This window comes from Sorex fumeus, unplaced genomic scaffold (assembly GCF_029834395.1).
Source record: "Sorex fumeus unplaced genomic scaffold, SorFum_2.1 ptg000001l, whole genome shotgun sequence".
NCBI classification, from domain to species: domain Eukaryota; kingdom Metazoa; phylum Chordata; class Mammalia; order Eulipotyphla; family Soricidae; genus Sorex; species Sorex fumeus.
The window spans coordinates 1,122,916-1,148,866 of record NW_026606058.1 but is presented as its reverse complement, the minus strand read 5'-3'; the positions used below and the strand labels follow the sequence as shown (position 1 = coordinate 1,148,866).

Genomic DNA, 25,951 nt, shown 5'->3' with positions numbered 1-25,951 from the left:
ACACACACAACACTGCCCCCCCTCCCCCCCACCACACACTCCATGGTCCCCAGAGCTCTGCCAGGAGTGATTACTGAGCACAATCAGGACTAAGGCCTGAGCACTGCCAGCTGTGGCATCAAAACAAAAACCAACAAAAAAGTCAATCAAGGATCATCATTTATGGGCTGGAGCAATAGCACAACGGTAGGGCGTTTGCCTTGCGCACAGCCAGTCCAGCTAAGCTGGGTTCGATTCCTCCGCCCCTCTTGGAGAGCCCGGCAAGCTACCGAGAGTATCTCGCCCGCACGGCAGAGTCTGGCAAGCTCCCCGTGACGTACTCGAGATGCCAAACACAGTAACAACAAAGTCTCCAATGGAGACGTTACTGGGCCCGCTCGAGCAAATCGATGATCAACGGGAGGGCCTCTACCTCGAGCATCATTTATCTGAATTTAAATTTGTATCTTACAGAGATCTCTGGCTGCAGCATGGAGAAATACAGGGAAGGTAAGAGTGGAAGTAGGAAAACCATTTGGCGCTGCCAAAAATGAATGAAAAATGAGACAAAAAAGCAAATGAAACCAACAATTCTCTCCCTCCCTTCCCATATATTTGCTCGAGCGGGCCCAGTAACGTCTCCATTGGAGACTTTGTTGTTACTGTGTCTGGCATATCAAATACTCTCGGTAGCTTGCCGGGCTCTCCGAGAGGGATGGAGGAATATATTAAAGTGGAACATATTAGGACAGAAGACACTGCATGTAGGAGAGGGCTTGCCTAGCATGCAGCCACGTTGGGTTGGATCACCAGCACCCCATAGGGTTTCCCAAGCTCCACCAGGAGGATTCGCTCCCTGAGTGCAGAGCCATTATTAAGCCCTGAGCATCTCCACGCGTGGCCCCCAAATTGAGAGGGGGTTGTTTGGGGAAAGTCAGAAAGTTGGAAATTTGTGATCCAAAGAAGAAGACGGGCTGCCCTGATGGAGATGACAGAGCCAGAGTTGGGGTGCGGGTGGCCCCAAATGGAGCAAACCCTAACTTCAGATATCTCACAAGCTGAGCTGTGAGATAAAGCAGACAGGAGTGTGACGCGCACCGGAACTAAGTTTTGAGGTTTTCATTTATTCACACTCCAGAAGTTTGATGCCTCTCTAAAGAGAAATGAAACACACCTGACACAGAAAGGAAGAATGTTCTCACCCTGAGCTGGGCACAGAGCATGAGACCAATGTTCCAGCCAGGTCCAGTGCCAGCAGTAGGACATGAGAGTCGGGTGTGGGAGGAGGTGACTCTGGGGCTGGAACCAGACCTGTGAGCGTTTTTCCTGAAAGAAGGATAAACTGGTCTGGCCAAAGGCCCTGGTGACGCTGCCCCGGGCAGGCAGGCGTGATGGGCCCACCGAGTGTATCTGATGAGGAGACAGGGAGAGAAGGGGGCACAGGGAAGACGTGGGCTTGGTTGGAATGACTGCATGGAGCTACAATGCAAGATAAAGAATACCTGAGATGGTCTTTTGGAAGATTCTCGCTGCCTTTGGTTAAAGATCTCTGAGGTATTCAAGGAAATAAGATCCGATCTGTTTGAGGACGTGTGTGCTTTTAAGAATGATTGTGTTTATTTTTAATAGCTCTGCTAAGACTGTTTGGGAAGTGAACTCTGGGGAGCAATAGAGAGTAATTTAGTCAGATGGAATTTGTAGGCTATTAGCCTATCTGAACTAACGTAATATTTTATACTATGGTGAAATATAATCTAGTGAGGCTAGTTCAGGCTCTGTTTCCCTCCCGCGGCTGCCCTCCTCGACAAATGATGCTGGGTAATGTTAGTGCAGTCCTGTGAGTGAAAGGAGAAAGAACGCAATCTTTGAGTTGGGCAGACCTGAGTTCCAATCCAGTATTACTATTTTGTTTTTTCTTTTGGCGCACACCTGGCAGGTGGTCAGGGCTTCTCCTGGCTCTGCGCTCGGGAATCACTCCTGGCTCTGTGGTCAGGGATCACTCCTGGCCTGCCAGGGACCCTGTGAGGTGCTGAGGATGGAACCTGGTCGATCTCATGCCAAGCAAGATCCCTACCAGCTGTCGTATCGCTCCAGTTCCCTAGCCAAGTTTGGGTTGATTTGTTTTGCTTATCCAGTGGTGTTCAGAGTCTCCATATGTGGTGTGGGGGTTGAACCAGGTGGACAGCACACATGCAGCAGCTTATAGCCTATCCTCTTCTTACTCGGGCCCCTCTAATCAAGGTTTCATTGAGTGTTTTTAAAAATCATTCGTGGGTCTTGGATCTTGTGAAATGTTTTCTCTGCATCCATGAATCAAGTTTCAGTAAAGTGGTTGTGTGACTCTTAATTGTTTTCTTCTGAGGGGTTCATATCCAGTGGTTCTGAGGGACAATTCCATGCTCAGTCATTACTCACGGGTTCACACAACACAAGGGTTTGAAGATGGGTTTCTTGCATGCAAATCATGTGCACTAGTACCACCTCCCCTGCCCCCCAAACACAAACAATTTTTGGTTTTTGGACTGCATTTAGTATGCTCAGGTCTGGCTTGGGGAACCACACACTGTGCCGGGGATTGAACTGAGGTGAGTCACACACAAGGCTAGCAACTGCTTTACTATCGCTCTGACTCCTGCAAGAGGTATCCCTCTGATATTGGTGGGCCCCACACGTGGCTTACGTGAAGGAGGGAGGAAAAAGACAGTCACTTTCTCCCCATCCGCCTCTGCCACCAGGGACCCAGGGTTACTGGATTCTTGTCTCACTTTGCAGAAAAGAATTTCAGGAGTACACAGACGAGCAATGAAGTGAAACAGATTTTATTTGGAGGTTTTGAAGAGAAGGAGGAAGAGAAAGTGGGAGGGAGTGGAGAGTAACTTGCTCAAGAGAGAACCCAGGGTTCTCCGAGGGCAGAGAGAGCCCCTACACACATCGCAGCATTAGGCATGAAAGCATGAGAGTCCACATCTCAAGAGGGGAGATGTGGGCAACACATGTGCTCAGGCACTACAAGTGCTGGGCCGCGTGGGCCCAAGCAGCACATGGGCTGGGGCAGCATACATGCCCTTCCTCTGTTCAAGGTGGCCTTTCTAGAGGGTTTCTTCAACCTCCCCCCACGTGGGGCTTCTACCTAGGTCAAAGTCCTTGCTAAGGTAGGGTTGGGAGTGGTGATGGTCTTCTTTGAAATTTCTTCCCTGGTCTTTTGTTCCTGCTGGAGCTTCTGTCCTAGGAGGGCTCCAACATCCTCAGAGTCCATGACTGAACTGGCACCAGGAGGGGTCTTATCATGCCTTAGCTCCGGGTTCTCTGCAAGGTCAGGGCTATTACTGATATAGGCAGGTAGACAGGGAGAGTCCCTCGGCAATGAAACCTAGGTCAATGAAATTTCTGGGAAGGAAAGTTCTAAGGTTGACCCACCTTGTGTGTACAGAAAATAAGACCTGATAAGACCTTCAGCAGCAGACCCTGAGGAGATTGGACCTCTGCCCAGGAAGGAAATTCCTCGAATACCTTCCGACACCTCCCTTAATCCGATTAACGTTAGCAGTTCAACCCAGAGAAGACTCCAGAACAGTCCAGACTGAGACAACCTGAGAAGAACCATATAAAAGCCGATTCAAGGCTCTCTCCGCCCTTGGAGAAGCCCACGTTCTCCCTGGAGGGTGTTACTCTCTCTCTCTCTCCTCCAAATAAAAAGACTTCACTGCTCATCTTCTTCTGAAATTCTTTTCTGGGAGGCAAGACAAGAACCCAAGCAGCCCTGGGTCCCGGTTGGCAGAGGCAATTGGGAGAAGGTGCCCGACTTTCTCTCCTCCCTGACTCATGTGAGCCCCCTGTGAGGTCCACCTACATCCTAACTTCCCGGAAATTTACTGCCATTGCCTTGGGAGGGGGTCTTCTGCATCTGCCTGCCTACATCGCCCCCACTAAACATTTAGAAAAAAATGTTTAAATGTTCTAAATTTATTTGTTTAAATGTTTTAAATTTAAATGTTTCAAATTGAAATTAATTTTAATCCCTGCCCCCCACCTTACCCCTGCAAATCCCCAGTTATTTGTATTCAGGGCTTACTCCTGAATACACGGAGGACCATAGGTGGTGCTGGGCATGGAATCTGGGTCGGCTACATGAAAGACAAGTGGCCTTTCCCATTGTACTATCTCTCCAGCTCTGAGCCACATGGTTCTATTAGCAGATCTATCTCTAGAATGATATATCATCAATTGGGGTAACTACAACCACTGTTGAGGTGACTGTCCCTATCACCTTAGACTGGAATTGGGTATTTCATAATCCTAGGCAGTGCTCTTAACAGAAGGAATCTTGACAGGTATTGGGAATCTCTTACTTTACAGAGCTCACCAGATGCCTCTCTTTCCTAGACTCATGGCATCCCAGAATCCTTCGTACTAGTTCCATCTATCTGTGTACCCCGGGCCTGGGAGGTAGGAGGTGACTGTCAGTTGAAGAGGCAAGGATAAGAGAGAACATCAGAAAAGGGCTCAGAGAATAGAACTTTAATCTATTCTTTTCTCCATAGTATTCCATCTTCTATCTGAATGGGTTATTCAGGAGAGTATGAAAATCGAATTTCCAGGGACAAGGAGAAAGGAATATCACTTGCATTAAAGATTTCTGTAGAAGGCAGTGGAGGATTAGCAAATGAGTTTGCAAGGGCTGTTGCTGAGTCCAAGAAGTATAAAGGGGTGAACAAGAGCATGTGGGAAGAAGGGGCAGAGGAGGAGGAGGAGGATGAAGAGGAGGACTGTTGAGAAGCAGGTAGGTGGGGAGTCAAGCAACGGGGAATAGCTGTGGCTAAACAAAGTGCTACCCCACAGTGAAATGCAGGGTGGGATCAGGACAGGGACACACACCTCAAGGGTCTGGACACTCACGTCTCACTCGCTTCCAGAGACCCGCTTCATCTGAGTATTGTGGCATCAGCTCCCAGCCCAAGGCATGCAGGACCGTTTGGGTTTGGTGTCTTTTCAGAGCTGCTCTTTGCAGGAACAGGAAAGTGAATCCTGATCTCAGTTCAGGCTTCTCAAGTTCAATGTCTGGTTTCCATATTTTGTTTGTTTTTGGTTTTGATCCAGACCTGGCACTGCTCCACGCTCAGGGATCACTCCTGGAGGCCTGGAGGGGCTCTGGGGTGCTAGGGATCCAACCCAGGTCAAATGTATGCAAGGCAAGCGTTCTAGCTGCTCTATCTCTCTGGTTGTAACAAGCCCCCCTCTGTTCCCACATATCCAGAGGGTGGGGAACGGTGTGTGCGCGTGTGTGTTGGGGGGAGGTCCAGCCTTCACACATTTTGGCTGACAAAAAGAGCAATTTCTTTTTTTTTTTAGATAGCAATTTTGATTTTATGATATCCCAAAAACTCATGACCTAGGCTCTTGTCTGTCTGCCAAACGTCTGCCTCTCAGAAGTGTATTTTTTGGATGACCGGATTTACTTGAAAGACGGTTGATGCAATTCAGAATCAGAAAAGAGAGAAGAAAAAGGATGGTAAGGTAAGTTTGCATTTGCTGAGGTCGAGTTGTTGGGACAAACGGATTATTGATGTAGCCAATTAATCAGTCTATGGGTCTGAGCTTCTAAAACGAACACGGGGAGGGGGGGGGTGGGGGACTGGAGCAATAGCACAGCGGGTAGGGCGTTTGCTTTGCACGCGGCCCACCCGGGTTCGACTCCCAGCATCCCATATGGTCCCCTAAGCCCTGCAAGGGGTGATTCCTGAGTGCAGAGCCAGGAGTAACCCCTATGCATTGCCAGGTGTGACCCAAAAAGCAAAACAAAAACAAAAACAAAAACAAAAACAAAAACGAAAGCATAGGAGACGTCGGACTACAAATTCGAATGGGTAAGGAGGCAGCCGGCCAACGAGAGACTCCGGGGAAACTGACGCAGGGAAATGCGCGATCCGGAGCAGCAAAGCCGGTGGGGACACTTTAAAAGCCAAAGGGGCAAAGGACGCCTCCCAGAGGTGACGCGGAGGATGAAGAATCCGTCCCAGTCGTGGGTCACGCGGCTTCGGAGCGCGCAGGCGGGTGGGGCCCGGCGGGGAGGGAGCCGGTCCGAGGTCCTGCAAGGGGCCGACGGCTGTGGGGACACAGCAGGCTGCGGAGCCCGTCAGAGTCCCGTCCCCGTCGGCGGGAGTAATCACGTTCGCTTAACCTTGCACCTTGGGGCGGAAATGAAGCCTCGGAAACAAAAGCGCCCTTTAAGTTCGGTCTGCAAACCGTTTCCCTGCCAAGACCGCGATCTGTAAACGAGGGGCTCGCAGGTGGCTCCCAGCGATTGGCGGACACGTCCCGGCCGGTCCCTCCCGACCCGGAGGATGCAAACGAGGCCTGTATCCTGCTCTCCTATTGGCCGACCGGGCCCCGCTCTCAGCCAATGAAACGCCTTCCCGTCACCCCTCCCGGTAGCTCCTATAAATCACCCCGAGTGGCTGGTCCCGGCACATCCTCCTGGAAAAGGAAGCTGTAACGACCCTTTCCCAGGCCGTCATGTCCGGACGCGGCAAGCAGGGCGGCAAGGCGCGCGCCAAGGCCAAGTCGCGTTCGTCGCGCGCGGGGCTGCAGTTCCCCGTGGGCCGCGTGCACCGGCTGCTGCGCAAGGGCAACTACGCGGAGCGCGTGGGCGCCGGCGCGCCCGTCTACCTGGCGGCCGTGCTCGAGTACCTGACGGCCGAGATCCTGGAGCTGGCGGGCAACGCGGCGCGCGACAACAAGAAGACGCGCATCATCCCGCGCCACCTGCAGCTGGCCGTGAGGAACGACGAGGAGCTCAACAAGTTGCTCGGGGGTGTCACCATCGCGCAGGGCGGCGTGCTGCCCAACATCCAGGCCGTGCTGCTGCCCAAGAAGACCGAGAGCCACAAGCCTGGCAAGAGCAAATAAACCACCGCGTGGCTTGACACCTGCACTCGCTCCCCCCAAAGGCTCTTTTCAGAGCCACCAAAAAGTCTCAAGCGAAAGGCTGGTCACGATGCAGCGCGGTAGCTCTTTTTTTTTGAGGACGTGGGTGGCTCTAAAAAGAGCCGTTTGGTCTTGGGTTTTGCCTCTGCCGGACTCATTTGCTCTTGGCCTTGTGGCTCTCGGTCTTCTTGGGCAGCAGCACGGCCTGGATGTTGGGCAGCACGCCGCCCTGCGCGATGGTGACCTTGCCCAGCAGCTTGTTGAGCTCCTCGTCGTTGCGGATGGCCAGCTGCAGGTGGCGCGGGATGATGCGCGTCTTCTTGTTGTCGCGCGCCGCGTTGCCCGCCAGCTCCAGGATCTCGGCCGTCAGGTACTCGAGCACGGCCGCCAGGTAGACGGGCGCGCCGGCGCCCACGCGCTCCGCGTAGTTGCCCTTGCGCAGCAGCCGGTGCACGCGGCCCACGGGGAACTGCAGCCCCGCGCGCGACGAGCGCGACTTGGCCTTGGCGCGCGCCTTGCCGCCCTGCTTGCCGCGGCCCGACATGGCTAGGGACTAGACTGCCGCCCTCGGGAGGTCGGAAACCCAGAACGAGCTTAAGGGGCGCGCAAGTGGAAAGCTTTTATAAGCTTCCCTCGGGGTGGGGTCCGGAGCGAGGCTCTCACTGGTCCTCTAGCGGCTGCAGAAACAGCCAATGAAAGGAGAGGATCGGTGCCGTTGCGCAAGCAGGAGGATGACGCACGTTCCCGGGACGGCCCAATCAGAACGAAGGGCTTTTGGAGTCCTCGTTTGCATACCGCGGTTATAAAAGGGCGGGCTCGCCCGTTATGTCATTCCTTCCTCCGCTGTCCTGCGCTGCCCTCTGCCATGCCCGAGCCCGCCAAGTCCGCCCCGGCGCCCAAGAAGGGCTCCAAGAAGGCCGTGACCAAGGCGCAGAAGAAGGACGGCAAGAAGCGCAAGCGCAGCCGCAAGGAGAGCTACTCCATCTACGTGTACAAGGTGCTCAAGCAGGTGCACCCCGACACGGGCATCTCGTCCAAGGCCATGGGCATCATGAACTCGTTCGTCAACGACATCTTCGAGCGCATCGCCGGCGAGGCGTCCCGCCTGGCGCACTACAACAAGCGCTCGACCATCACGTCGCGGGAGATCCAGACGGCCGTGCGCCTGCTGCTGCCCGGCGAGCTGGCCAAGCACGCCGTGTCCGAGGGCACCAAGGCCGTCACCAAGTACACCAGCTCCAAGTGAGGCCCTGCGGGGACGAGGCGGGGTTGCAGGCGCCGGCCGCTTTATTCCAAAGGCTCTTTTTAGAGCCACCACCGAATCACCAGGAAAGCGCTGTCCACTTGCTCTCTAGGCCTTGCAGAGTGAGAGGTGTGGGAGAGGGGACATACGTGTAGCTTGCAAACCTTCCTGCGAAGGTTCTGGCACGGGACTGGCTTTGCTTCCGAGCCAAGGGGCATCCTAAACCTCTGCCGTCTTGCTTAGACCCCGTCATTTTTAGGTCCGGGTACTGGTAGCCTTAATCCCAGGCTCTTCTGTCCCAGTAGCTTTGTCGGGCTTTGAGTTCTAAAACCGGTCCTGGTCATCGAATGGAAGGACTTGGGGACCCAACGACTGAGTCCCCTGAGCACTGTCCAGAACATTCCCGGGCGCGAGGCTGCTCCTTGGGCACTGGCTCCGCAGTTCTTTCCGGAGATGTCCATGGACACCAGGCACTTGGGGCTTTCCCTGAGTGGACAGCATCAATTTTCAAAACCCCGCGCCCCTCCTAAACGAATACTTCTGTTTTCTGTGCCTCTCGGGCTTTGAAATCCCGTTTCTTAATATTTATGGGCCAGTTTTGCATTTGGTTTTTCCCTGGTACCGTTCTGACGGCAGCTCATTCTAATGTCATTCAAGTTTGGGCTCAAAAGTCACTTCAGACTTTTCCAAATTCGAAACCTCAGGACTGCGCCTCGCATTTCTCTGGTCCTGCTGCATCATTTTCCTACCTTCGTCCCAACAGGTGTTGTCAGAAACTGGTTTGTTCGGTTTTGTTTTTTAATTTTTCATTTTAATGCTCTTTTTCTTGGAGCTCTTCACTGTGAGGGTCTGTTTTCCCCGCTAGATCCTCCGCTCCAATCTGCCCTTGACACACTGGATGCTGAGGCATTTACTTAAGCATTTGTTGAATTACTTCTCTCCTGTCCCTTGGCGGCTCATTTGCTCAAGTTGAATGTGAATACGAGATGAAAACGCAAATTGCCTTTCAGCTTTCCCAGCTGGATCTCCTGGGCACTAGTCAGGAGGAGACTCCCCTATCCCCCCACCCCCTTCAGATGCCTTCTCACCAGAGTGGCACCTTTTCCTCCCTTTGGGCTCAGTATAGCACAAAGCCTGTGAGGTTTTCATTAATTCAGAGATTGATAACAGGAAAGGTCTTCCCACACACGTTCACCATCACTGTCCCATTTTTCTATTATGCACACACTCCCACCCCTCACCCCCCAGGGGCTACCTACACTCCTTAACAACTAGCCCCGTGCCACAAGACATACTGTGTTTGCGTTTTGTTTGTTATATACGTACAGGATGTTGACTCTTTCTGTCCAAGTCTTGATTTTGTGGATCAAGGTAATGATCTTGTTGATCAAGATAATGATGGCCTGACCCAAGAGCTCTGCTTTAGGCTAAGGGATTGTGGTCACAGGTGGTTTGTGAGTCCAAACGGATGTGACATTATCACAGATGATGGGTGGTATTAGGGTGTGTTTTCAAACGTGTGTAGATGCTGTTGTGACTAATAAAATTACCACAGCATTTGAAATGGCTGGATTTTTGGGGGGGGGGGGTCACACCTGGGGATTCTCAGGGGGATTTGCACTCAGGAATCACTCCTGGCAGTGCTCAGGGAAAAATCTGGGATGTTAGAGATCAAACCTGGACCCGCCATGTGCAAGGCAGGCACCTCCAGCCCCATGGGTTCTTATTATGTTTTCCAACTAATTGAAGTTAACACATATTAGCTTACCAGTTCTGAAGACACCATTACTGCTCAGTAAGTGGGCGAAGAGTACCTCTGTGCCAGCCTCATGGGAGGATGCAGGGTCCAAGCACCACAAACAAGCACTTGGTAATGTCCCTGGTGTCCTGATTAAGACTTGAGAAGGTTGTCATCTCTCCTGAGAGCCAGGTCAGAGGGATTAAGATAGAGCCCTCTGTCCCTGATTCCCCACAAAACGTGAAGTCAGTGGGCCCCCAGGGGTGGCTTATTTGAGGTGGGAAGGAGAAACAGTCACTTTCCCCAGATCTGCCTCTGCCACCTCAAACCAACTGGGCAGAGTAGGGCTGAAAAAGTCAGCACAGCTTGGACCAGAACCCCACCAGCCCCTCTAGGTGGCCCTCAATCCATACCTGATGTCCGCTTGGTCTTCTAAGTAAGGCAGTTGATCCCTACCACCTGATTTCTCTGAGAGCCACGGACTCAATTTGGAGCGAGGATTTGCTCTTTGCAGAAAAGAAAAGTCAGTGCTAGGCCTTACCCAGGGTTATTAGGTTCTTGCTTTGCCTTCCTGACAAGAATTTCAGGAGTAGACAAGCAGTGAAGCAAAACAGGTTTTACTTAGGAGGATTTTTAGGAAGGGGAGGAGGGAGAGAGCAGACCAAAGTGCTCAAGAGAGAGCGAGAGCTTCTCCAAAGGCGTAGAGAGCCCCTTACACACATCCCAGCAGTAGATATGAAAGTGGACATCTCAGCAGAGGAGATGTGGGTGCCACGTGTGCTTGGCACAAGCAGCACATAAGCTGGGCAGCATGTGTGCGCCTTTTCTTTGCTCAAGGTGGCTTTTATAGGGTTTTTCCAACCTGCCCCTATGTGGGACTTGAGCAAGGTAAAAACCCTTTGCTAGGGCTGTTGCCCGGGGGTTGAGTTGGGAGTGTTTGGTGGCCTTCTTCGAAATTCCCTTCCTGGTCTTTTCTTCTGGCTGGAGTTTCTCTCAGAGAGGGGGGTTCCACCAGCCTTTTCTGGGTCTATCGTTGGCTTTAGTTCCTATGTGCACAAGGTGGGTACTGATGAACTTAAGGCTAGGTGGTTTTATTATTTTTAGGAATTTCATTAATTCAATTTTAATTCAAAAGGCCCTCCCATTGATCGTCGATTTGCTCGAGTGGGCCCAGTAACATCTCCATTGGAGACTTTGTTTTTACTGTGTCTGGCATATCGGATACGTCACGGGGAGCTTGCTGGGCTCTCCGAGAGGGCTGGAGCGATAGCACAGCGGGTAGGGCGTTCGCCTTACACGCGGCCAACATGGCCGACCCGAGTTCGATTCCTCCGCCCCTCTCGGAGAGCCTGGCAAGCTACCGAGAGTATTCGATATGCCAGACACAGTAACAACAAAGTCTCCAATGGAGACGTTACTGGGCCCGCTCGAGCAAATCAACGATCAACGGGAGGGCCTTTACCTTTACCTTTACCTAGGAATTTCATTGCCATGGGCCCTTACCCATCAACTTGCACCAAATGGACTTTGAGCCCATAGAGCCAAAGACAAGTAAATGGAATGAAGTGAGTTAGGCCTGAGGATTTGGGTGAGAACTTAAGTCTTTTTTTCCCACCTCTGCACACTGGTGTCAAATATAGAGACAAGTACCTCCCTACATTCCAAAGTGGGGAGAAAGCAGGAGACAACTGTTCGCTCAGAAAAGAGATTTTGGAGGTTATTGAGATAGCACAGCGGTAGGGCGTTTGCCTTGCACGCAGCCAGCATGGCCAACCAGAGTTCGATTCCTCCGCCCCTCTCGGAGAGCCCGGCAAGCTACCGAGAGTATCTCAATGCACGGCAGAGCCTGGCAAGCTCCCCGTGACGTATTCGATATGCCAAACACAGTAACAACAAAGTCTCCAATGGAGACGTTACTGGGCCCGCTCGAGCAAATCGACAAACAACGGGAGGGTCTTTACTTTTTACTTTGAAGGTTACCGAGAATAATAATCAAATTATACATTAGCCAGTAGTAAAAGTATGCTAGTATCCAGTGCTGGTTAGGGTTGGAGAAATAGGGTGCTCCTATGTACCATGAGTGGGAGAAGACTGTATTGTACACTTATCTGTTAAATTTATCATTTTAACAATAAATATAAAAATTGCCTTTTTATATAAGCACACAAGCCATAAAGCCATGACATAATTGTGCAGGGATGGCAAACAGCTCACAAAATACTATTTTTTGTGGGTTGTGCCTCTGCATGACCTGTTCTATTTTTTTTTCTTTTTGGGTCACACCCGGCAATGCACAGGGGTCACTCCTGGCTCTGCGCTCAGGAATTACCCCTGGCGGTGCTCAGGGGGCCATATGGGATGCTGGGAATCGAACCCGGGTCAGCCGCGTGCAAGGCAAACGCCCTACCCGCTGTGCTATCACTCCAGCCCTGCATGACCTATTCTAATAGGTATAAGCCACAAAGCTATCACAAGAAGAGAACAAGTGAGCAAATCTGATCAGCGACAGAGTGACAGAAACAGTCTACATGAAACTTTAATTTATTAATCCCTGATTGTACCAATTATTGTACGTGTTAGCAACCATGTTTGCAACCATTGCATATTTTCAATGAAAAATGTTCCCCTGAGAAACCACGTAGCCTGTAACTAGTGTTTAAACTCTGGGTAGGGGCTGGAGCGAGAGCACAGGGGGTAGGGCATTCGCCTTGCACATGGCCAGCCCGGGTTCGATTCCCAGCATCCCATATGGTCTCCTGAGCACTGCCAGGAGTAATTCCTGAGTGCATGAGTAAGGAGTAACCCCTGTACATTGTCGGGTGTGACCCAAGAAGAAGCACTGTAGTACTGTCCTCCTGTTGTTCATCAATTTGCTCGAGCAGGCACCAGTAATGTCGCCATTGTGAGACTTGTGACTGTTTTTGGCATATCGAATACGTCATGGGTAGCTTGCCAGGCTTTGCCGTATGGGAGGGATACTGTTGGTAGCTTGCCGGGCTCTCTGAGGGCGGTGGAGGAATTGAACCCGGGTCAGCCTCGTGCAAGGCAAACGCCCTACCCCCTGCAAGGCAAATGCCCTACCCAGACCCAAAAAGAAAAAAAAAAAACTCTGGATAAACTGGATTTGAGACTCAACCCTTTCTGTCACTAGCCAGGCTGAGTTCACATGTGTGAATAAACAGAGCTCTGCCTCTTAACTCTCCAATTTGTAGCAGGGCGAGGGTCTTAACCCAGGACCTGACTCATGCGAGTGAAATGTTCTGTTACTGAACCAAATTCTTCATCTTTTAAGAAATATACTGTTGGCCTGAAGAGATAGTACAGAGGATAATGTGCTCCCATTGAAAGTGGCTGACCCAGGTTCAATCCCATATGGTCTCCTGAGCCCCACCAGGAATGATTCCTTGGTGCAAAGCCTTGAGTAAGTCCTGAGCACAGCTGGGTATGGCCCTGAAACAAAACACAAATGTATTATTAATTTTTGTTTAAAATGTAAATATATATCATATTAATGAAATCAATGACCAAGTCAAAACCATTCTATACCTTTTTTTTTTCTTTTTTGACTTTTGGACTCACTCCTGGCGTTGCTTAGGGGATGCTCCTGGCTCTGTACTCAGGAATCACTCCTGGCTCAGGGGGACCATATGACACACCAGGGATTGAACCCAGATCAGTCGCGTGCAAGGCAAATACCCTATCTGCTGTGCTATCACTCTGGTCTTCTATACCTTTTTGAAACAAATCCCAGACATCATTATTTCCCCCATTGGTATTTCTTTATGTATCCCACGAATATAGAAACCACAATACCAAATCACATCCTCAATTAATTATAACTCCTTAATCAAATATCTAGTGTTCAAATGTTCAGTTTTAGTCTACCTGATCTCTTGAAAGTGCCTTGAATCTCACACCCTTATTCATTGCTGCATTCAGTACAGTAGCTAAGATATGGAATCAACCTAGGTGTCCAACAACAGGTGAGTTGATTATGAAGATATGGTATATACACACAATGGAGTACTATGCAGCTGCAAGGAATAATGAAATCATGCAATTGGCTGCAACCTGGTTAGAACTGGATGGTATCATGTAGAGTGAAGCAAGCCAGAAGAAAAAGAAGAACAAAAACACCATAAGATGATCTCACTGTCTGTGGTTTATAGAATAATTGGGTGAGGAAATGTATTATAGTGAAGGGGGGATGCCTAGATGACCCTTGGCCCCAGCGTTTAGGGAAGAAGAGGAGAGAAGGAAAGAAATCAAGGAGGGAAGGAGGAAGAAGAGAAAGAGAAGTAATGGATAAACAAGGGTTGGGGCTTCAGTTATGCCGGTGATGTGGGAGAGTGGTAGAGGTGTAGGCCCCAAACACAGACTCAACGACATGAGATCTAAGCTGCAACCAGTGGGACTTTATAATGTATGTGTCTATCAAGGTGAAAGATGGGGTGGTGGTGTGGAGAGGGGGACACAAAGATGATGCGGGAGGGAGGGAACGGGGGTGGGGTGGGGGTGAGATGGAATACGGGAACAATGCTGGAGGGAAGTTGACACTGATGTTGAAATATTATATGCCTAAAACAACTCAACTATCAATAACTTTGTAAGTCATGGTTCTTTAATCAAATAAAAATGATATATATCTTGGGACTGGAGCGATAGCACAGCGGGTAGGGCGTTTGCCTTGCATGCAGCCCACCTGGGTTCGATTCCCAGCATTCCCTGAGCACCGCCAGGAGTAATTCCTGAGTGTATGAGTAACCACCCCTGTGTAATGCTGGGTGTGACCCAAAAAGGAAAAAAAAAGATACATCTAAAGATCTATATCTATATATCTTGAATCTGAATCGAAACATACATACACATTGGGTGAAATGCCTTCTTATGTTTTGGGTCACATCCAGTGGTGCTTGCAGGACAAGCAGTGCAGGTGTTGAGTTCTGGCGTCCAACATGCAAAGTAGGCGCTCAGCCCATTTTTAAAAAAAAATTATTTATTTATTTTTTAGTGAAACACCACAAGGTACAGTTATAGACTTACAAATTTTTGTGCTTGGGTTTCAGTCAGTTATACAATGATCAAGCAACCATCCCTCCACCAGGTGCTCAGCCCATTAAGCTATCTGGTTTCTTGTAATAGCTTTGTTGAAGAAACTAGCTTGTTTTTCCCAGACAGTTTTCCATTTCTCCCTTTCCTTCCCACACCACACCCCCCTTTATATTAGATTAGAGGCTTGATTAGATTTAGGGTCTTTTTGTTCACTTTGCTATAGCACAGTGGGTAGGGCGTTCGCCTTACAAGCGGCCAACATGGCCGACCCGAGTTCGATTCCTCCGCCCCTCTCGGAGAGCCCGGCAAGCTACCGAGAGTATTCGATATGCCAGACACAGTAACAACAAAGTCTCCAATGGAGACGTTACTGGGCCCGCTCGAGCAAATCGACGATCAACGGGAGGGCCTTTACCTTTACCTTTGTTCACTTTGGCATGACAATTACTTTTTTTTTCTTATCAGGAGACTTATAATGTTTAGTTCCTTCTGTTTTTGTGATAACAGTAGTTATTAATACTTAATGCTTAGAGTCGTTGATTCATTAAGGGTTGCACACCTGTGAGTTCACAAAGCGATGTGCAGGTGCTGAGACGACACATGTGCATTCCATGGCCAAGATCCGCCTCCCGTCCTCCCCAGGCCTCCCCAGCAGAGACAGACTGACGGGGACCACAGCCTGATGGTGAAAATGATGCATTTAATGCAGAGCTGCTAGCATACTTAGAGTACATCAGAAGGGTCAGAGGTGTAGTGCTGCGTGTCTGTGTGATTTACAGAGGGAAAACATTTCACCAGAGGCAATTCTTGGGGAGACATAATCTCAAGGAGATACTGTCTCCCAGGGACATCTATACTGCTTCTCTCTTTCTTTCTAGACATATACATCAAACAATTAAGTCAAACAATTATTTCCACTTTTTACCAATAATTATCTCTTTTTTTTTTTATGTAGGAGTACTGCTATTTATTCAGCCACTGATTAGCTGATTGACCAATACTTATCTCTTATCACAGTAAGAGATAAAGATCCCCAAACTAAGTTCTCTGGGCTCTGAGAGCAAGTGAGACTTATACAACAAGTCCCAGACTAAGTCCTCAGGTGAGTTCAGCTTGTCCTTCCCCGCGGGGGTCCTGTCCCTTAAGTCGTAACAGCTTGCATCAAGATCATGGGTTTATGTCCCATTTCGATGCGGGATAGCTTTGGAACTTGCCCCGGGTCCATCCCAGTCCTTTTGGGGTGCTAGGAGCTACAGCAACTGAAGCCCGAGTCAAGTAATGATGACCAAGTAATTATGCCCAGGAGTAGATATATTTCAGAGACAAACAACTCCCAAATACTAGGAGCACAGCATTAAGGCCTTTCTGTGTTGACGCAAAGAACATTGCTCGACAGTAAAATGTGAAAAGGCTGTAGGGGAAACAGGAAAAGCAAGTAATTCACTACAAATACAAACCCCAGAATAACCAGGAAGTTTTGGCTTATTAGTAACCAAGATTGACTTGGGGAACTGTGACAATGAGGTGTAAAACACAAAGGAAAGGTTCAAGACAAACTCAGGGGATTAGGGATGCTCACAAGAGCACTGTGAGCTTCCCTGGAAGGAGGAAAAGGGGCAATTCACTGATGAAGCCTAAAGAAGTTAGGGTTCATCTCTGACAATGAACGTGGCACGTAACCTGACCAATCCGTGGACCCTGGGTGCCCTTGATGTCTGAGACTAAACACACACTGCATTTTATTCTTTTAATTTTATTTTTAATTTTGAAACGCCCATCCCTTTACCAGTGTACATTTCCCACCACCAACAATGTCCCCAGTTACCCTCCCGTCCCCCCTCCCCCTGCCTGCCTCTATGGCAGGCACTTTTCCTCTCTCTCTCTCTCTCTCTGTCTCTCTCTGTCTCACCCTCTCCCCTACCTCCTCTCTTTCCTTTTGGGCATTATGGTTTACAATATAGATAATGAATGGTTATCAGGTATTTCCTTTCACCTACTTTCAACACTCAGTTCCTTCTGCCTCCCCAGTCTGTGTTTTAAATTAGCCCCCTTACTTTGGATTTAAAAACAAAAACCCATGACATATGAAACATAACTATAAAACATATCACATCGAAAACATTGCATGCGAAAGGCAATGCCACACGACTTCTCTTTCTCCTTGCCCAAGATGTTTAGAGCAGGAGGCTCAGCCCCGAGTCAAGGGAAAACTGGAAAAAAATAGGAACAAGGAAGACTCGTCAAGTCAAAAGGCTTTGTCCAGGAGGCTTCCCCATACTATTAGCAGAGGCGCAACTGATGCAACCTTGTCTGAAATCAGTACGGAGGTTCTCAGGAATCAAAAATTGAAGGACTCTGCGATCCAGGAGTCCCACTTCTGGGAGCCTATCTGAGGAACACAAACTGAACTCCAAAAATTATATCCCCGCCAGTGTTTAGTGCAGCATTAATTGCAATAGTTAAGCCATGGAATCAACCAAAACGCCCATTTGCAGATTTTGGATAAATAAGAAGCTCTAGTCAGAAAGGGAAAGACAAATATTGAATGGTTTCACTTGTGTGCAGTATAGGGAAGTGAAACTGACGAATGGGCCAAAAAAAAAAAAGTCAGTGGAGGACTGAAGATGGAACACCATGGTGGAGCACATGCCTTCTGAGTGTGAGGCCCTGAGCTCGATCCACTGGCACTGTGAAAACGCAATAGTGATGACAACGGCAATAATATATAGTGGGCATTGGCAGCAGAATTGTATTTGCTACCTGGGAAGGGGCAAGAGAAAAGGTGCCCCTCTTAAAGCAGTATGGTACGAGAATAAGACCACAGTCTCAGATCAAGGAAAGTGAATTGCTAGTCCAGAGATAGAGTCATAGGTAGATGGACAATACATCTTTGATAACCGAGCAATAAATAAATAAATAAATAAATAAATAAATACATAACTGGAGCCAGAAAGCCTCTTCAACCTGGTGCTGGAAGAACTGGTCAGCCACAGACCAAAAGACAAAAGAAAAAAAGAAAGAAAAAGAAATCAATCGGAACACTACTCACAAAAGCCAAATCAAAATGGAGACTCGAATCCATCATTATACCGAAGTAAACATAGGTAGAACACTTGAAACTAGAGCTACCTTCAATGATTCAAAACCACTGGCAAGACTAACGGAAACAAGATAACGGAAACGGGACGATAGCAAACCAAGAAGCTTCTGCATTGCCGAGGAAATAATGGCCAGAAAAAGAGACACCCGCAGACTGGGAGAGAATATTCACTCACCACCCATGTTATAAAGGGTTAATATCCAAGATATATCATGCACTAGTAGAATCCAACATCACCACCATGACACCACCACCTCCCCCAACAACAATCCCTTTAATAAAAATGGGGCAAAGATGAACAGAAACTTGTTCAAAGCCAAACAGGAGGCCAAAAAGCACAGAGCAAAATGCGTCATATCACTTATCATCAGGGAGATGCAAATCAAAATGATGATGAGACGTCATCTCACACCAGAGAGACTGACACACATCACAAAGAACAACCACAACCGATGCTGGTGAGGATGTGGGGAAAAGGGACTTTCATTCACAGCTTTTGGGAATGTGACCCGGTCCAGTCTTTTGGGGAAACAACCTGGACACTGGTCCAAAACCCTCAAAACTAATGGGGCCTGCTGGAGCGATAGTACAGTGCGGAGGGCGTTTGCCTTGCATGTGGCCGACCCGTGTTCAATCCCCGGCATCCCACAGGGTCCCCCAAGCCGCCAGGAATAATTAATGAGTGAAGAGCCAGGAGTAACCCCTGAACGGCGCTGGGTGTGACCCCCAAAGAGTAAGGTCCCTCTCTTTCGCTGAAGCGGTTTTCTGCTCATGCCCTAGAGGACAGCACCGAGGGGGGCTGGGGGTGGTCCCCGGCTGCACAAGGCTCGGCCAGGGCGCGGGACCAGTGTCGCTGTCCCGTCTCTCCCGCAGACACACGCACATCCCGTCGGGCTGCCCTCGGGGGCCGGGGTCGCCGTCGCCACGTCCCCCCTCCTCCCCCAAGACGAAGACACACGCAGAGCCCGTGGGGCTGCCCCGATGACCCGGGGTGCTCGGTCGCCCGAGGATCGGGGTCCTCGGGGCGGGACTGCACCCCGGTTCCTGGTTTCCGCCACCAGGCCGCCCCCTCCCCGCCAAGCGCAAGGCAGAGGGGCGGCCCGGGCGTGGCCAGTCCGGCGGGCGGGGGGCGGCGGGGGCGGCCGCGGCCAGTCCCGGAAGAGTCGGACCCGGCGGGCGGGGCCGGGCGGGCGTTTCCCGCGCGCCGCGGTTCTCACTCCGGTCCGTGCGCGGGGCCGCGGGGGCAGGGGCAGGCGCTCGTCGCCCGGGCAAGGGCGGGAAGGGGCTGGGCAAGGGCGGCGCCCAGCGGCACCGCCAGGGGTGGGTGGCCGGGCCACCTCCAGGGCATCAGGCGGGAAGCGCATCTCGGGGCGCGTCTGCGAGGACACCCGCGGGTGCTCAAGGTGCTCCTGGAGGTCGTGACTCGCGACAGCGGCACCTGCCCGGAGCACCCAAGCGCGAGCCGGCCACGGCCACGGCCACGGACGCGGCGTACGGGCTCGTGCGCCAGGGCCGCGCCCTCTACGGCCTCGGGGCCGAGCCGCGGCTCCGCGGACGTGGCTCCCCCCGAAGGCCCTTCCCGGGCCACCGCGGGGTCCCGCAAGAGCCGAGTCGCGGGCTGCCCTGGTCGGGCGCTGGGGGCGGCTGTGGGCAGCGCGCTCCCCGCGACCTCCCCGGACTGAGCGGCAGACGTCCGGCCCGGGACCCTCGGTCCTGCCCACCGGCGACACTTGGCCGAAGGTCCTCCCAGATGAGGGGACGTTCCCCCCACCCCCAGGTCGGCTGGGGACCGTCAAGGCCCTCCGTGAAGCACCTAGCGGCCAGGTCTTTCCAGCGCTGGGCACTCGGGCCTGCAGAAGGTTCCCGTTTGGGAGCGCCTGGCAGGGTGGAGACTCGTCCCCAAGTGTCTCTCCAAGAAGGGTGTCACGGAACCTCGGGGTGCTCGCTGCGCCGTTCCCCCTCCACCACACACGGACCATGCTCTGGTTTCCGTGACGCCCCACGAGCAGCATCCTTGCTCGCCGGACGGGATACTCAGGGAAGTCCGGATTCCGCCTGGACCGGACGGTCCCACTCCAGCGGGAGCCGGGCGGGCCGCTGGACGCGCTTCCTGGGCGACCTGCCCCACCGGCTGGAGCAGTCAGTGTCCCCCGGGGCCTGGACCTAGAGGCCTGGGCCCCGACGCCTGCGAGGGCGAAGCGCCCCCTCCCCACCCCCACTCGAAACCACGGCTCGCCCGAACTAGAGGCGAATGTCAGGACGGGACACCGCCCTTGCAACCACCCCCCGAAAGCCAGCCCTTACTTTCCCTGCGTCGTGACTGGGGAACCGTCCGCTCGGGGTACATCCGGGAAAGGGCCCCCAGGTCGCGAATTCCGCTCCGGGGAACACGTGGGCACTGGCGTCCGCGAGAGCGCCAGGCACTGCCGCGGGTGCGGGGTGGGGACAGGGACGGCCCCTGCAGCCACGAGGGGAGCGAGCGGAAACCCGCGCAGTCCCCTCGGCAGCTCCCGAATCACGCGTGGAGGAGCCCTAGAGCTGCGTCCACTCCGATGGAGCCCGTCCTTCCTGCCGTGGGCAGAGACAACCCCGAGATAGCGCCAGCAGCGACCACCCGCTCTCCGTGGCGCTGTGCCACGGGGAAGGGGACGGGAAGGCGCGCCAGCCAGCGACCCTCCCAGCCCACCCGACCCGGCGCGGGGACCAGCGGCACAGCTCCTCCGGGTGCACGGGTGGGTGGCTCTGAAAAGAGCCTTTGGGTGCGGCGCCGCGATGAAGGTCCGGGCGGCGGCCGAGGCGCGCGCCCGCTCAGGCCCGCTCCCCGCGGATGCGGCGCGCCAGCTGGATGTCCTTGGGCATGATGGTGACGCGCTTGGCGTGGATGGCGCACAGGTTGGTGTCCTCGAAGAGCCCCACCAGGTAGGCCTCGCTGGCCTCCTGCAGCGCCATCACGGCCGAGCTCTGGAAGCGCAGGTCGGTCTTGAAGTCCTGCGCGATCTCGCGCACCAGCCGCTGGAACGGCAGCTTGCGGATCAGCAGCTCCGTGGACTTCTGGTAGCGGCGGATCTCGCGCAGCGCCACGGTGCCCGGCCGGTAGCGGTGCGGCTTCTTGACGCCGCCCGTGGCCGGCGCGCTCTTGCGGGCCGCCTTGGTGGCCAGCTGCTTGCGCGGCGCCTTGCCGCCGGTGGACTTGCGCGCGGTCTGCTTGGTGCGGGCCATGGCGAGGGCGCGAGGGGGAGGCCCGGGCGGCCGCGCCTCGCTTTATAGGGGCGCCCTCCGCCCCATTGGGCAGCCGGGCGGCGAGCGAAGGGCCCGCGCTGGCCGCCCATTGGCCCTGACGTCACGCGCCCGCGGGCACCGGTTGGCCGCGCCCGACGCGCCGGACCCGCCTCCCCGCGGCGCGCCCTCCCGCCTCTGTCTCTCTTCCTCTCCCTCCTGCCTCCCTGCCCCGCCCCCCGACCACCCGGACGTCTCTGCCCGGCGGGGCGTGCCGGAGTCCCCGGCGAGGGGGCGCGGATGGGCCGCCGCGACCCCGATCTCGGAAGCCGGTGCGGACCCCGCGCCCGCTGCTAAGGCGCTCTGGCTGTTGGCAGCCTGGACCAGGGGCCGAACCCGCGGAACCCGCTCGGGCCCCGCCACGCCCCGCCCCCGGCGCTCCACGCTGCGACCGGGAGCTGCGGGCTCGCCCAGCAGAACGACCCCTCGGGACCAACTTCCCCGGAGACCTGGGGAGCCACCGAGCGGACCGAGTCCCGGGTCCCGGAGTTTGTCCACTTTGTCCAAAGACTGGCCGCGGGCGTCTGCAGCAGACACCCCTCCCCACCCGCCCCGCGAGGTGCCTGGGGACCAGAGCCCGCGGCGGCCGGTCCCCGGGACTGACCTTTCCCCACCCGCCCCCGGACGCGACCCGAGCGGACAGCTCCTTCCCTGGCACCGTGGGTGGCTCTGAAAAGAGCCTTTGGGGGCGGGCGGGCTGGCGCGCGGCGCGCGCGGCCTCACTTGCCCTTGGCCTTGTGGTGGCTCTCGGTCTTCTTGGGCAGCAGCACGGCCTGGATGTTGGGCAGCACGCCGCCCTGCGCGATGGTGACCTTGCCCAGCAGCTTGTTGAGCTCCTCGTCGTTGCGGATGGCCAGCTGCAGGTGGCGCGGGATGATGCGCGTCTTCTTGTTGTCGCGCGCCGCGTTGCCCGCCAGCTCCAGGATCTCGGCCGTCAGGTACTCGAGCACGGCCGCCAGGTAGACGGGCGCGCCGGCGCCCACGCGCTCCGCGTAGTTGCCCTTGCGCAGCAGCCGGTGCACGCGGCCCACGGGGAACTGCAGCCCCGCGCGCGACGAGCGCGACTTGGCCTTGGCGCGCGCCTTGCCGCCCTGCTTGCCGCGGCCCGACATGGCCCCGACCCCGCTCGCCGCTCGCGGGCCGCCGCCGCTTCGCCCTTTTATAGGCAGGAGCGCGCCCGGCCGCCGAGCGCCGCGATTGGCCCGCTGAGCCCGGCCCCGGCGACCAATGGGGCGGTGCGGCCGCGAGCCGCTCCTTTGCATAACCCCGCCCCTCGCGCGGGCTGCGGGGAACCGGCCAATCGCGGCGCGCGGCCGCCAGGCCCTCATTTGCATGCGGCCGCCGTAAGTCGCGAGCCCGGCGGGCGGCCTCGGTCCTGCGCTGCGCTCGCGTCCGCCTCCCGCCCGCTGCCCGCCCGCTGCCCGCCCGCTGCCCGCCCGCTGCCCGCGCGGCCCCCGCCATGCCCGAGCCCGCCAAGGCCGCCCCGGCGCCCAAGAAGGGCTCCAAGAAGGCCGTGACCAAGGCGCAGAAGAAGGACGGCAAGAGGCGCAAGCGCGGCCGCAAGGAGAGCTACTCCGTCTACGTGTACAAGGTGCTCAAGCAGGTGCACCCCGACACGGGCATCTCGTCCAAGGCCATGGGCATCATGAACTCGTTCGTCAACGACATCTTCGAGCGCATCGCCGGCGAGGCGTCCCGCCTGGCGCACTACAACAAGCGCTCGACCATCACGTCGCGGGAGATCCAGACGGCCGTGCGCCTGCTGCTGCCCGGCGAGCTGGCCAAGCACGCCGTGTCCGAGGGCACCAAGGCCGTCACCAAGTACACCAGCTCCAAGTGAGGCCCTGCGGGGACGAGGCCCCAAAGGCTCTTTTCAGAGCCACCCCACCCGCGTTCAAAGGAGCTGGCATGGGACCCTTAAATGCCAAAGTTTCCAGCTTATTTTAATTTTTTTATATATATATATATTTAAAGTCTTTTATTTTTTCTTTTTTTAAATTTTTATTAGTGAAACAGAAGTACAGTTGTAGACTTACAAATTTTTGTGCTTTGGTATCAGTTATACAGCGATCAAGTACCCGTCCCTCCACCAGTGCCCATGCTCCACCCCCACCAATCCCAGTATCCTTCCCACCTCCCATCCCCCCATCCCACCCTGCCTCTGTGGCAGGGCACTCCCATTTGTTCTCTTTCTCCTTTTGGGTGCTGTGGTTTGCAAAAGAGGAATTGAGTGGCAAGCATGCTCAGTCTATAGTCTACTTTCAGCATGCATCTTCCATCCTGGGCCCAGTTCATTTACTTTTGAGAAGAGAAATTAATATGCTTGCGCACGTTCTCCAATGATGGATGCTGTTAGATTGTCATTGTAGAAGCTTTCTTACAGAATGGATTTTAGGAACTTAAAAGTTGATTGCACATTTGCCTTTTGTCTTGTACTTGGTACCCTTAACTCTAAACATTAGAGGGTCACAGAGTATAGCGTGTCTGGCTCTTGCCTTGAGCACCGGTCACCCGTGTTGCCCCCACCAGTGCTTTCAGGAGTGACCCCTCAGCACCATGAGTAAACCCCGAGTACTGCCCTGTGTGGCCAAAACAAAAATGAGGAAATGGAATTAGGTAATAGAGGGAAGCTATGTGCACATATCGTCCCGCTCAGCCTGTGTATGTATACTTTTCTTTGAATCTTTGATTCTGAAGTTGATCCTTTGATCATTGTCTTTAGTTTGGTACTCTTCAGTTACCCCACATCAATATGTAGTTGTTGCTTAAACTGAAGGTGATTTTCAGTAGGAATTTCATTTTGTTTGTATGCTACACCCAGTAGTTCACTCCTGATTCTGCTCACGGATCACTCCTGGTTGTGGTCAGCCTATCATATGAGGTTCTTAGGGTCAGACCAAGTTCTGCTGTGTGCAAGACAAGCACCTTAATTCCTGTCCTAGCTCTCTGGCCACAGAAGTCACGATCATGATCATGACCATCCTGTTGTTCGTTGATTGCCTCGAGCAGGCCCCAGTAACGTCTCCTTCGTCCTAGCCCTGAGATTTTTTTAAAAAGTGTCATATTAAAGGCTCTTTCAGGCTTAGGAGAATGAGACCCATCATTGTTACTGGTATTTGGCATATTGGGTACGCCCTGGGGAGTTTGCCAGACTCTGCTGTGTGGGCAGGTTACATTCGGTAGCCTGCCATTTTGTCCAAAGTAAGAATGAGATAATAAGATGTCCAGGAGCTGGGTTTTATAGTCTCTGGGTCTTGGCTGTTGATGGGATTACACGGCGCCAGGGGGCCAGTTGGTGGGTGTGACCCCTGCCTACTGGAAGGTGGAGGATCTGGGTGGAGGATGCTCAGATCCGAGCAGGCTTGGAGATCTCAGCCCCAGGACCTGCATGCCTTTGTTCCTCTGCCGGTACCTTCATGTGTGCGGAGAGTGGTCTCAGCATGGTGGTGGCTGATTCTGGAGGTCTTTGGCTGCCGGAGCCCTGGTCAGGGCAGGGAGGGAAACTCAACCCGCTCCCTCCAAGGGGCCCTGGTGAGGACAGCCGGGCGCGGGGGCAGGAGACTCTGCGTTGTTCTTCTCCAGGAGCTGGGTTTTATAGTCTCTGGGTCGTGACCGTTGATGGGATTACACAGAAGTGAAATAATAAAACATCTTAGGAATTGGGACCAAAGAGACGGTATAGCATTTGCCTTGCAGTCAATCTGAATTGAATGCAAGCACCCCATAGGGTCCTCTGAAATTCAGCAGGAGTGATTCCTAAACAATCTGGATGTTTACCACCGTTTCTCTTTCCCTGTCCCCCAGATGAAGAAACTTTAAGGATTTGGGGTAAACTTACATATGGTGAAAGGAATGGTCAGTCCCAGGATCAACATTCTAAACACAGACTAACAGGGCTGGATAAAAAGAAGCCAGATAATCTTTAAAAGCAGAGAAAGTGACTTGATTTAAAACCATTAGGCATCATGGGGCTGGAGCAATAGCACAGCGGGTAGGGCGTTTGCCTTGCACACAGCTGACCTGGGTTCGATTCCCATCATCCCATAAGGTCCCCCAAGCACCGCCAGGAGTAATTCCTGAGTGCATGAACCAGGAGTAACTCCTGTGCATTGCCGGGTGTGACCCCAAAAAAGAAAAAAAAATTAGGCATCAGTAACTTATTCTCTGAGTTCTCTTTAGAACCCTGGAGGGTACGAAATAAAGCCCTTGGATTCCTTCTCAGTCTGGTGAAGCAAACAGATTAATATCAGGCAGATGAGTAGGAGCAAAGGAACAAACTTCGTTATATATTTCTGTAGAATTTACATCACTGTCATTGTAGGGGAAACGGACAAAATTGGAGGAGTCTCTTTGTAAGCTGAAAAAATGGAACAGAGATGAGATTTCCATGTGGATTTGGCCTACACCCTTTTCAGGGGCAAATAATCGGTGACAAGATAAAAGTCACTTGTTTTTCATGTGACTGATTTGGATTTGATTTCCAGCAGCCCATATAACCCCCTCCTCTAGCACAACCAGGAATGATCCCTGAGCTCAGAGCCAGGCATAAGCCCTGAGCATAGTTGGTATTATAGCCCCCCCCCCCCCAAAGTCACTCAGTGCCCCCTGGAAACTAAACAAAGCAACACCCAATTTCACC

At 53.2% G+C, this 25,951-nt stretch overlaps 5 protein-coding genes across 5 annotated transcripts; 2 read left to right on the top strand and 3 right to left on the bottom strand.

The window, feature by feature from the left end:
• Nucleotides 1–6,486: 6,486 nt before the first annotated feature.
• Nucleotides 6,487–8,231, top strand: LOC130028068 (histone H2B type 2-E-like). Its single transcript, XM_056118830.1, has 2 exons — nucleotides 6,487–6,856; nucleotides 7,779–8,231. The coding sequence occupies exons 1-2, from the start codon at nucleotides 6,493–6,495 to the stop codon at nucleotides 8,147–8,149; spliced, it is 735 nt and encodes a 244-aa protein (XP_055974805.1). The 5' UTR covers nucleotides 6,487–6,492; the 3' UTR covers nucleotides 8,150–8,231.
• On the bottom strand, nucleotides 7,058–7,462 carry LOC130028177 (histone H2A type 2-C). Its single transcript, XM_056118915.1, has one exon. It carries the CDS (start codon nucleotides 7,445–7,447, stop codon nucleotides 7,058–7,060), a length of 390 nt encoding a protein of 129 aa, XP_055974890.1. The 5' UTR covers nucleotides 7,448–7,462.
• Nucleotides 8,232–20,844: 12,613 nt separating the features above from the next.
• LOC130043296 (histone H3) lies at nucleotides 20,845–21,255 on the bottom strand. The gene has a single exon (XM_056106524.1). The coding sequence runs from the start codon at nucleotides 21,253–21,255 to the stop codon at nucleotides 20,845–20,847; it is 411 nt and encodes a 136-aa protein (XP_055962499.1).
• A 771-nt stretch (nucleotides 21,256–22,026) lies between these two features.
• LOC130019368 (histone H2A type 1) lies at nucleotides 22,027–22,424 on the bottom strand. The gene has a single exon (XM_056110266.1). The coding sequence runs from the start codon at nucleotides 22,422–22,424 to the stop codon at nucleotides 22,032–22,034; it is 393 nt and encodes a 130-aa protein (XP_055966241.1). The 3' UTR covers nucleotides 22,027–22,031.
• Nucleotides 22,425–22,771: 347 nt separating this feature from the next.
• LOC130030012 (histone H2B type 1-C/E/F/G/I-like) lies at nucleotides 22,772–23,205 on the top strand. Its single transcript, XM_056121119.1, has one exon. The coding sequence runs from the start codon at nucleotides 22,772–22,774 to the stop codon at nucleotides 23,150–23,152; it is 381 nt and encodes a 126-aa protein (XP_055977094.1). The 3' UTR covers nucleotides 23,153–23,205.
• The last annotated feature ends 2,746 nt before the right edge of the window (nucleotides 23,206–25,951 follow it).

Coding starts and splice junctions, on each gene's coding strand:
- LOC130028068 (XM_056118830.1), top strand. CDS start 6,493: ATGTCCGGACGCGGCAAGCAGGGCGGCAAGGCGCGCGCCAAGGCCAAG. Junction 6,857..7,778: donor GCTGCTGCCCAAGAAGACCG/AGAGCCACAAGC, acceptor CCATGCCCGAGC/CCGCCAAGTCCGCCCCGGCG.
- LOC130030012 (XM_056121119.1), top strand. CDS start 22,772: ATGCCCGAGCCCGCCAAGGCCGCCCCGGCGCCCAAGAAGGGCTCCAAG.
- LOC130028177 (XM_056118915.1), bottom strand. CDS start 7,447: ATGTCGGGCCGCGGCAAGCAGGGCGGCAAGGCGCGCGCCAAGGCCAAG.
- LOC130043296 (XM_056106524.1), bottom strand. CDS start 21,255: ATGGCCCGCACCAAGCAGACCGCGCGCAAGTCCACCGGCGGCAAGGCG.
- LOC130019368 (XM_056110266.1), bottom strand. CDS start 22,424: ATGTCGGGCCGCGGCAAGCAGGGCGGCAAGGCGCGCGCCAAGGCCAAG.